The sequence below is a fragment of the Eleginops maclovinus genome, chromosome 12 (assembly GCF_036324505.1).
Source record: "Eleginops maclovinus isolate JMC-PN-2008 ecotype Puerto Natales chromosome 12, JC_Emac_rtc_rv5, whole genome shotgun sequence".
NCBI lineage: Eukaryota > Metazoa > Chordata > Actinopteri > Perciformes > Eleginopidae > Eleginops > Eleginops maclovinus.
Window position 1 is genome coordinate 6,588,492 of NC_086360.1, and position 12,054 is coordinate 6,600,545.

Here is a 12,054-nt window from a genome sequence, read left to right on the forward strand (position 1 = left end):
CGATAATACCAGCAGTAGAGTTAGTCTCTTCTGCTATTGGCTGGAATAGCTGACCCTTTTCCTAGCTATTCAAAAACTGACCCAAAAACCAAAAAAGCATAATAGGGTCCCTTTAAAGGTTTCAGTTTGCCCTGAAGTTGCTGGAGCTAAACAATATATACATATCTTTCACATTTTTACAGTTATTGTCCCTTTAAAGCAGCAACATATTTTATTAAAGCTATAGTGATTCACATTTTTATAATTGTAGCTGTTTTTATAAATGTATATCACTTAATAAAAGTATTTACAAAAGTTTGCCAAGAGAAGTGTGGGTTTATTAATGTCATCGCTAATATCGCATCTATTCTTATAAGGTAAGATGTAAACCTTTTACAGATGCGACAACGAAAATTCTGCGCTTGATTTACTTTAACCAGGTTTCCCAGGAGGTCAGGAGGCTTACAACACATGCTTTTTACAAATTATGTTTATATGTCCCACCCACCCAGTGTGTGCCTGCTAAAATAAATCAAACCTTCAGCATTCAACTGATTTTTGCTCCTTTCCTCTCCTTCAATGCACAGAGGTGCCTGAGAACGTACTGAAATCTGAAAATATGACTAACATTTATATGACAGTTTTATTTTGCTTATTCTGCAAATTACCAAACATAGAGGTACGTTCAGTAGTAGTAGTACATATAGATGGATGAAAAATCTAAAATAACCAATCTAAGAAAGCAAGCTGTAATTCCTATTGTGGTTCAAATTCTAAACAACTAGCATTTTGGTAGGGTCTTGTTTTCCTATTTACACATGTAAGATCTTACAAAATGTGTAACAAAGAGAAAATCGTTGATGAGGAAAGTTTGTTTTCGACACAATATTTCAAGAGCAGAACCAGGGTTCCTACAACCAAGTTCAGACAAGACAAGTTCCTCCCAGAGAGAGTTTCTCTCCAACACAATCTCCCCCCTTGCCTGAAACACCTTGATTATCTCCTTTGTTTACTTCCGTAACATACTGACATCACTATGTGACTACGCTCCAACACAGTGTAGGTGTTAGGCTAAGGGGCACGACATTTCCATCACATCTTCTAATCATCTTTAGGTACAATTGGGAAAATTGGAGTTACCAATTGGTTTTGAGATCTAACAATGCAACATTAAATAAAATATATATATATATATTTCTTCACATGTCCAAGCCCTTTTTAGACTTTTGGATGATTAGTTAAACACCATATAATACAAATGAATTGCCTTTAGATGAATTTCAACACGTAGCATGAGAAAGAAGCTTTCTTTTTTTCGTCCAACAAATCAATTTCTATTCTTCCTGTTTTAAAAATTCACATTCTCTGCTCCAGGGAGATACTCTCCAACTGCTCTTTTTTTTCTCTTCATTGCAGACATTTCCGACTGCGTACGTGAACCTATCCACCCTTCCTTGCTGGAGGTGGGAGGTGGAGGCCCGAGCTGGCGCTGGTGTCGCTACTCTGTGTTCTTTGTGGCTGTGGAAGAGGAGGAGGAGGAGGAGGAGGAGGAGGAGGAGGAGGAGGGACAGGATTCAGAGTCCTGCGGTGGGAGGTTTAGTGCACTGAGTGGGCAGCAGCTCCAGCATCTGCTCCCTCTTAGCGGCAACCACACTGGGTGTTATTGTTCCCGACAAAGATGAAAAAAATAGGAGGGGGGGGTGACAGAGAAAGGGGGGAGGTAGCAAAGCATGGAGGTCAAAGAAGTTGAAAATAAAGACAGAGACATGAGCCGTGAATCTGATGGAGTTTGCTGTGTAAAGCAAAACAGACGGAGAGAGGGGAGGCAGATATCAGATGGAGGGAGGGCAGGGAGACCCATGTAGGGGGGAAACCTCATGAAAGCATCATTAGGGAGTTTGCTGCACCTCCAGGCATGCTCACCAAATGACTCACACCTACAGCTTGTTAGGGCTTCCACTGGGCAGAGAGGAGGCTGGGTCCAAGGCCATGAGCAGAGTCGTGTGTCAAAAGACATTGTGAGAATATAATAAATTAAACAAAAATGCTTCACATGTTCAGGTTCACCTTCAGGTTTCAAAAAAGGGAAAATGGATATTGTGCTTAAAAAACTAAAGATGATTAGGCATGTCTGCAGCACACATCTCGGAGCAATGCAAATACTGTTGTTGAATGACAGGACTTTGTATGTGAATCAAACACTCAACTCAACTTCTTATGCCATGTTTAATTTTTTTCAAATCATTTTTTTTTGTTTGACAACCTCAGCTTACTTTTTCTCCTGATTTACTGTAGCTCTTGGTTTCGATCAAACTGGCAAGCAGTTTTTGATGCAGTGGAAAATCATAATGGTCATTCCATGTATGCTTTCCATCACTTTCACTTGGATAATATGATCAAGCTGGGCATTTGATTAAAACCTGTACAAGTAAAATGTTTGCTCTAATGGCCTCTGTTGTAAAGTGTAACTTGTGTTTTGCCACTTATTTAAGCTAGAAGTTAAAAGTTCAAGTGCTGCCTAACAGGGATGATAGTAACATTCCTGACATTAAGATAAAAATTATGGACAAAGGGATCATTTTCCTTAGAATGTGTCCACATTATGACATTTTTTCTGCACAGTGTCAAAGGGGTTATACGGGTTGCATGTCATTTGGCTGAACTCTGAAGTAACCGTGTAACACACACTCTCATTACCCCCGTTTGTCCTCATGGGATTCTTCGCACATATCTGAAATGTTGATAATATGTTACTATGCAAGACTATGTGGAATGTGGGAATGGTTTTGGCTCTGGTAATTTGCTGACAGCTATGTACACAGCTCTCTTGATAGACAACGAATTACAATGATGTTACTTGCCCCACACAGGGACACAGACTAGATTTTAGCTTACACCTGTAAGGTCAGCAGTTCACGTGTTGCTTGGCTTGGAACTGTGTGACTGGCACTGAGGCATGTACTTGTTTAACAAGCAGGACATGATGTATCTTGGCTAAATATGCCATGTTTAAAGCCCCCAAGAAATTTGTTTTCACATTTAAACAATTTATGTGTACATTGTTTATAGGACTTTAGCATTTTGCATATTTTTCTAATGAGAAGAGGCTTTTTATATGTTGCAACATTTAAGGGTCATGTAATTAGATTAAACTGCTGCATTAGAATTAAATGATATTGTTGTTATCAGGAAAACCACCCAACCACTGTCCTTTTAAGATGGAAACACCTGACTAGAGCTGCAACTAACAATATTTTTTTCATCTTCGACTTATTTGTCTATACGAATTCATCAATCAACATGTCAAAAAACTGTTGTTGTTGTATGTTTGGAATGACTAGGTTAGCTACGTTAGCTAGCTATAGCTTACAGCAGATTTGAAATACTATCAGAATGAATAATGTGATCACCTTATTAAAATAAGCCAATCAAACATTTGAGGTACGTTTCCAGATTTTTTTTGTCAAGCTGCTTTTCCAAAAACCCCAAAGAGATTCAATTTGAGTTATATAAGGAGTTAATGAAGTAAAATATTTTCCAGGGCCTCTAAAAGTAAATCAACCAATTAGCAGAATCAGTTGTCAATCAATGTATCGAATATGTTCATATACATGAATTAGGTACTTTAATCTCATTTTAAATTCATGTTTGTGTTGTGCCCAAAGGTTAGCCCTTTGGCAGCTCTGCTCAGCTTTGCTTCAGAATCGTATTATTATTCCACATATATGATGAAGTCTTGAAGGATGCTGCTGCACATACTAACTATACTTGCCCTCTGCACAGTTCCTTCCAAGCCTATATTGGTCTCTCACGTCAACCTGAGTCTTTAATCCTGTATAATAAGATTTCCTTACCCATCAAAATCTTGTCAAATCCCACTCGAGTCAAGGCCTCCCCAACCAACATGGACATGTTACAAAGAAAGGAGACTTACCATAAATCTGTGCGTCCTGGCATGAGCCTCTTCTTTCCGCTGAAATAGGGTTCAAAATCTTGGGTCTTGAGTCTGTGGGCGTAGTCTATATAGCCAGATACTTCCTGTCCAAGAGTATTATGATCCCTTATGAAAATGACCGACTGTAAAAAAGAGAGAAAAAGAAGGAAACCCTCTGCGTAAATAATCATGGCCAGCAAGCCTCTGCTGGGTCAAAGCCAGGAAGGCAAATGTCACTTGTTAAAAGCGGACAGATAGAGGAGATCTGTTACAAATCCTCCCACTTTGAAATCCAAAGGCTCATGTTATATGGTTCTAATCAGAAATGGCTCCAACTAATGTCGTTGTGCCTTGGCTGCACTAGCTGTGAAGGGCTGTCTACAGAATATCCTGCTCAGATAAATGCGTGGGACTCAACCTGAATCCTTTGACTTACAGTAACTAGAGTCTCACTTCCGTTCCAGCACACCTACAGTCCGGGCAAGAATTTAGCTCAAACTGACATTAAAGGTGAAGTCCTGAGTTCAAACGTTATACTGCACGTTGTGTGAAAAGTCAAGACAAAAAGGGGGACCTAAAAATTTCAAAGGGGATGAAATTGGTCAATCCATCAGACTGTTTTATGTTGAATGGACATATCCTGATGTGGTCACCAACGATACTACAACTTCAGTGTCAAATACTTTTTTCCATAACTTAGATTGGGGCGTTGCAACATTTAAGGGGCTAATTAGATGTAAACTGCTTCATTAGAATTGAATGACATTGGTGTTTTCTGGAAAACCACTCAACCAGGGTCATTTGAAGATGGAAAGACCTGACTATATATATTTTTTCATGATCGACTTATCTATCTATTCCATTGACTTACATTGGGAAAGTGACGCCTGTAAATAAGTCGATACTTAAAAAAGTACGAATACCTAATAACTTTTATTTAAATCATTGGGGTCTAAATGGTGTAAAATGCGCTAACAAACAAATCCAGGGTTATATTCCCCTTTCCTTTCATCTGATTGTGCCAAGAGCGAGAGATCGGAGGTGGGCTTAAGGAAAACTCAAGCGTGAACTCTCTATGGGCCTTTTACTCTCAAGATTCAGGCCTTTTCGGCTTCATGCGCCACTGAGCAACTTTCATAGGAAGCAACGGGGTCCTGCCTCCAAAGCTGTATCCAGCTCTTTTTATACATCCAGGCTCAAAACCCATGGTTATATATTTGTCAAATGCTACAAAAATGTAAGTGTATTGGCAAAAAGAATGAGATTATGAATGTCAAATATATTTTTAAGCAGATTCAAAAACAACTACTGTGGAGCACCTTTGGCTTAAGGGCCAACACCTTAGAAAAGTAGAAACACTAGAAGTGATGCAAGATGTTAGCTCTCTATAGTTCAAACACAGATTTCTGATAGAACTATATGAGTAAGAAAAGATAAGGCTTAGATTATTCAACTCAAACAAAACACATAAATCCTATGACTGTTTTACGCTTGCTCAACAGAGACAGTGTCTTTGAAGTAAGCCCACACCAGACATAATCAAAGAAAAAAAGGATGACAAATGGTTTTGAAACCAGATTCAGACAAAGCAAATGAAAGGCAAGTTGTCCAGATCCCCTCAGGTGACAGCAGAACATGAAATGATCTTTTCATGTTGATTTGATGGTTTCGATAACACGTGATGACAATGGATGGGAAGAACTCCAAACAGAGGACACACTCAGGTGTGAAGAGGTTGTTTTGTCTCCCTTCACAAGATGAAAAGAAGCTTTTCTTTTTGTCTTGAGAAACGGAGGGCTGTTTTTGTCTCTGACTTGTCTTATTTACTCTGAGCATGAATGAGTCCCACTTGTGGGCCTACAGTAACACAGTAAGAGGATCCAAGCAGAATACCTCAGCTGGTGATAGCACATTCGTACAACTGTCAGGACACGGGCCATCTGTAGATCCCTTTACCAAAAAGGCGTGAGATAACTAGCACTCCAGAGCTCAGAAGAAAAGAGGGTTCCTTTCGCTCTGTCTCTAAAATGTTTAAAACAGATGCTATCAGGTTCACAGCTGGCTGGAGTCCTGGGCCAGATACCCTATCTACTGGCTTATGTCCTCCTGCAGCCAGTCTTGAAAAGACATCATCAGGTGGACCCAGAAAGGAGGCAAGTGACATTTTGGAAGGGATAAAAATATCAAATGAATTTGTCAATGGATGATACATAAATCCGTAGGGTCAGTTTGCTAAACACTACAAAAACAACATCTTAACAATGCAGTCTTTGGATGTTATACAATTTTATAATGGTATGATTTCCAAATGTGAACCAATTCTAGATAGAAAGATGAATCAACGAAGCGACACCCTCCGGGTCTGAAAAGTGAAGCCAATGATTCAGATTAAAATGGTTTATTGTCATATGCACAATATTTACAAGGTAGTTTGGCAATGGAAATCGTGAGTCAGGCTCATCCAACAGAACGACAGGATACTCCATTGCTTGTACAAGTCAGTTAGTGTAAAAGTCTATGAGTAAATGACTTAAAAATGAAATTGATTAATTCAGTAAACATTTTTTGGGTGAGATTATGGATTCAATCCCTAGTTTAAGGTCTTCTTCAATCCAGCCTGATCATCATTTGTATAAATGATGGTCCTTTTAGAGTCAAGATGATAAAGCAGGATATGTTTCAAAGCAGGGTAACTTTGTGATTGACTGGTCAATACCAGAGTTTTGTTAGCTTTTTGTGTATTCTATGTTTTGGTTCTATGACTTTAACCTTCTCACAATGTGTTTTCAGTTTGTGGCAGTAACTGTAACATTTTGGTCACCTTTACATTTTTCTTCTGCATTTGGATGTAGTTAGCTCCAACTTGTCCGTCTCTTCTGGTTAAAAATAACCAGATGAGGATGTCCTTAAACTAAGAAAGCAAAGCCAAAAAAATCCAAACTCAAAGCTTCAAGGTTTCTATAAATATATCACAGACAGCAATGTTAATGCAACATATCTGCAAAAATATAATGAGATTATTAGGCATGTTTACACCTAATAAATAAGAAGGCAACATATATGATGGTGGACAAATGTATATCAGACTAGAACCCAACCCTATGTAATCATAAATAATAACCAAGTGAACAACACATGTAAATCAAACCACAATTATGAATAAACCATGCCATGAACTGTGTTTGTCGGGAAACTACATTTGGTGGAAATATCTTAAGCTTAAATAAAAATACAAGATCGCATTTTGTTTTTCACTAATTTGCCTCTACAGGTAGGCCAAAGTTAATTTAACTCTAACTAAGTCTGACATACTTATTTGCCGGCAACAACCAACATAACTTTCCAGCCCCCATGTAAGAGGGGGCTGGGGGACCTCCACCTTACACCATGGAAAACAAGTGGAGGCCTTACGTCACCTGCCAGCAATTACCAAGAACAGGTGCTGTGACCTCACAGGGCAGCAAGTGAGAGGCCCCGCTTCATGGCAAACATCAGTCTGGTTAGGGCATGAGAAGTTGAGTGCTGCACAAGTCCCAGGTAGAGTTTCTGGCCCTTTGTGGTATTTATTATACAGTTTGCTCTTCTTTGAAACTTTTGTTCATTTGTACACAGCTGGAATTTCAGCTGGCAGGGGGGGAAACACCAGTGGCCTTAAGAAGAAGGTTATATAAACAAGGTTAAGAGTAGACCTGGAGTTTCCTTTAATTCCGTGATCCATGCAGTTAATAAACACAACAAAGCCTCTCAAATTCTTGCAGCTCTCCCCCCCTCCAAAAATCTACTCCGAACATGTTCATGTGCACAGAAACAAACAGTGAAACTTGAACAGTGTTTACAATTGTAATAATTGTGGCCTGTGAAAACGGTGGAGGGATCCCCTGCCTCTTGACAGTAAGTAAAACCCACACAGATGTGAATTACTCCACAAACCTTTGGCTAATCTTTCAAAGCCCCACGGCTGAAAGAGGGGGATCTACAAGTTTAAGTCAAACAGAAGCTGACAGCAGGCTGACACGTACTGTGCCCCTCCTTTGTGCGTTGACAATGTCCTACAGGTGGGGACACAATAGCTGGGCCACCTGACATCCTGTGCCATGAGGAAGGTAAGTCTGAATGCGTTAGTGATTCTGTAGATGTTTGTTTATGTGGTGTGTATGGCATACCAAGGGTACAAATGACTAAACAGAGCTACCTAAAGGCTGGGATTTGACTCTCAATAATAGGGGTGAATCTTTCCGTATCTCAGGATTCGCAATTTCACAAAACAAATTCCAATCGAATTCCCAATTCAATATCGTTTTCTCGATAAGTGAGTTAGGCAATTTGAGATGTTTTATTGGTTAAAATGAAGTAAATAAGCAAACTGAGACAAATGAAAACAATTGTTTATTGCTAAATTGCACCATTAACCTTTTTAACTTAAAAGATTTGAAGTACAATTCTTGAAGACTTCAAATGGTAGGATTAGGATAGCTGCCTTTTAATCTTTTGGAAAATTATACAATTTCAAAATGTACACAAACAAGTAAAACTGGTATTTTTTGTTTTGATGTTTACCAAGTCACACTAAAACCATCTGACTGTGTGTGTGGGATTACTATCAATCAGTACTCTTAAGGTTCTTTTGTTGAAAATTTGCATTGGATCTAATAAAATGTCAAGTATCAAAGTATGGTTTTAAATGTCTTTTATTGTTTGATTCCAATATAGTTCCTGATTCAAATTTTGGTGGAAAGTTTTAAAACAGCTGGTTGAGTTTAGACAATACTTCACATTTGAGAACTCTGGTGTCTTTTGTTTCAATAGTGCCTCGTAGAAAACCCCCACACGCACAAACACAACCAACCTGTCTGTAGGCCCCCTCCTCCCTCCTTTCTCCAACCCACCTCTGCCCACACCAACTCCCCCAGTCCCTGGGAACAATCCTGCAGTGTCAGGGAGCTGTGCAGGTGTCTTGCGGTGTCAGCTGCCATACTGTTTATTATTGGTGGGCTGCACTTTAGGAGGAATCCCGGGCCATCACTAACAACTGTGTAAATTTGTTGGGGTAAGGAAAACACGGTCTGTAATACAGGAATGTTTTTAGGTAGAGGTCATTTTTTCTGGCAGGATTAACTCTTGTCCCCTTCATGGATATACCCTTTGGAGTGTGTGTTATTTGATTGTTTATCTAGATCCCTGTTAGATGCTGTAAAAATATCAGTGGCTACACTTCTTAGAATCCACATAATGTATTCACAATGCTTTGATGAAAAAAACGTACATTGTTTAAAGCCGGTTTTACAATCTGCATTCAACAACAACTTCAAAGCCACGATTCCTTGTTCATTTTAATTACCTTCTCCATATTGAACCAGTTTTACACGTTTGTATTTAAAAAGAGAGATGATTGCCATGTAAAAAAGTATGTCTGTCTAAAAAGAAACATTGTTTTTTAAATAAACATATTTTAATGTTTCTTGGTAATAGGATGCAAATAATACTTGAACTCTTTTAGTGATCAGAATTTGTGATTGAACAAGGCTCCTTCAACCTCTCTGAGTTTCCTCCTTCACGTTATACATTTTCTTTGAGGACATTTAAAGGCAGTTGTATCTATCACTCAGCTTTTTACAGTGTGTAAACGTACAGCCATGAGTAACGTACTGCCGTAAAAGAAGGAATTTCGTCATAAGGAACGTATGCCGTAAGAAACGTAATTCCGTAAAAACCATACAGCCAACTCTTTCATATAACAGGTACATGCAGGGGAGCCACTGGTTTCGTCTTCGGAGTCCAATTATTGACATCAATGCATCGAGACAAAATCTTTCAAGAAACAATTGTGATGCATCTACTGTAAGAATTACTTCTAGTCCCCCAAATGTACTCATTGTGTGTTGACGTGTGAGTGTGTGAGTTTGGGAAGGGGGTTCAGCAGGAGGCTGACGATGATTACTTATTTGACTTGGAAGTGACTTCACACAGCTGGCTTGTGTAATAGATGCAACGGAACAAACCATATGTGTTGAGGTGTTTTGCGACCGTGGGGATCTAACCGAATTACACATCCTGCAGGAAATGTGATCCAGATCCATAGCTTATTGACTGAAGAGTTGGGTAAAGTTTACAACACCAATAGAATAGTGAGTAATACAAGAGCTATTAAACTATGTTTAAAACATGAATTCATGCCCATGTTCATTCATGCCCATCTTTAAACATGGCAGTGTATCATAGAACAAAACACATAAAACACATTTGACATCTCTCCCCTCTTATTTATAGGTTTTATTCATCAGCTTCAATCCATCTATCTATTATCTATTATTAGGTGTCAGGGTGTGTTAAACCAGGCTAATTGTTGCCCCCTGTGTGTAGTCCGTAGGCTAAAATAAGTCAACCACATCCTCCCTCTAGTGAGACTGTTTTTTAACTCAGGAAAAGGATTGGTATTAATCTTCTTCTCATTCACACTTGAACAAATAATATAAAAGATTGTTTCGCAAAATATTAAACTTTTCTTTTATAAACAGTTGGACTGGAATATATGGAGAATCTCATGTTCAACCCGTGCATTTGATAATCTCTCAAAATCATCCTATTTTTCCCAAATCAGAATTGCTTTTGATCATACTTGGCTTGCATTCTTGCATCAATATAATGCAAAATCCTTTGATTTCATGTATTCAAAATAGCAAGAAACAAATATTCCCACCTGGTTATTAACAATTTTAAATAAAATGTCAATATTTAATCTATCACAATAGTATATTAATATTGTGATGCGAGAGACCTTTGTCCACATTAACTCATCTGTTTGATTCAGTACAGGACATCCAATATGGGTCTATCCAATCCCCTTCTTTCAAAAAGCATGTTCAACACCAACTAATGTGTACATTTGAAAAAAGTCTCACACTACAGTATTTCTGGGGAATAGCACCTGAATTCAGTTCATATCAGAGATTTATGGTATATTGTAAATTAACAAAAAAGGGTGAGTTTTCAATGAATTTTTACATTTTCAAGCAGGTTAAGGCTGGGAAAGTGTGACAACGCTCAATCCTTGTAGAGATTGCACACCGTATTGAGAAATTGTGCCTTAAAACAGGCAGTCATGAAATCCGTAACATTGGGATGTCATACAGGTAGAAAGTGCTGCTACATTGTTTGTAGTCATTCCCTGGCTGCAATAGGAATAACTCCTAAAACCCAGAAATTAGTTATTATATTAAGACTCTTGGTTCCATTGTCTTGAAGTCAATGTTTTCTTAGAATGTATTTTTAGTTAAGAGGCCTGAAATAAGGTCTCTGGTTAACATAAGCTTAAGAGATTTTGTGTCAGGTAATCCCTCACTCGTGAATGTCTGAAGCTTTATATGTGCGACTGCGATCTCGTCATCATGCCGAACACTGTGGCTTAGCTGTGGTGACGTCAAGTAATATGACCATGATTTTCTTTGTTAATAGCCTAACGTTAGCTTTTTACTTCTAGGGATTGCATTAATTCTTCAAATTTGAATATAAAAATCTCAATGCTTTTTTGTTGACCTAACACTAACACTAACCCTTATCAACTTCCAGGTCGGCCTACAAAAATATCACTGCAATACTTTATAATGGTGCAAAACAACATGATGGACAAATCAGAGCAGACTAGGGGTTTAAGAAAGGGCCTTAAAGAGGCAGGAGCTAAAACAAAACATTTTAGGCAGAGGGTAAACATTTTTATATCCAGTCGAAGACAATGAAAATAAAAATGAGTTGTATGAACATCAAAGCACACAGCAACAGGCTTCATTGGTACCACACACAAACACACCTATTGTATTCACTCATTCTTTGTAAAGTGCATTGGAGTGTGCCTTTTAGACACAAGCGCAGGGTTGCAAGTTGTTTGCACATTGGTGAGTCATGATCATTTGTTTGAGCATCCTTTACCATACCCTCTCATCATAGCCCTCCACATGGGCTGCTGATAGTCTTCAGCCATCATTCAGAGACTTTCCTACACTTTTTTCTGGCAAATGTTTCTTTTCCATCCACTAAAAAGTCTAAATTGAAGTTTAAAACAAGTCTATATCTACAAGAATAAATAAAGAGTTGGTTTTTACCACCCTGGAAAGAGATGAACATATGTCAGCTTTGCCCCACAGATT

General features: G+C 38.5%; 1 protein-coding gene across 2 annotated transcripts in view; it reads right to left on the reverse strand.

Moving 5' to 3' along the window:
• The window catches only part of cfap299 (cilia and flagella associated protein 299), a 74,314-nt gene that overhangs the window by 10,317 nt on the left and 51,943 nt on the right, over positions 1–12,054 (reverse strand). For both annotated transcript variants that reach the window (XM_063898033.1, XM_063898032.1), the window contains exon 4: positions 3,914–4,056. In XM_063898033.1, coding sequence (XP_063754103.1) covers positions 3,914–4,056 — 143 coding nt within the window. The remainder of the gene's footprint in view (positions 1–3,913; positions 4,057–12,054) is intronic.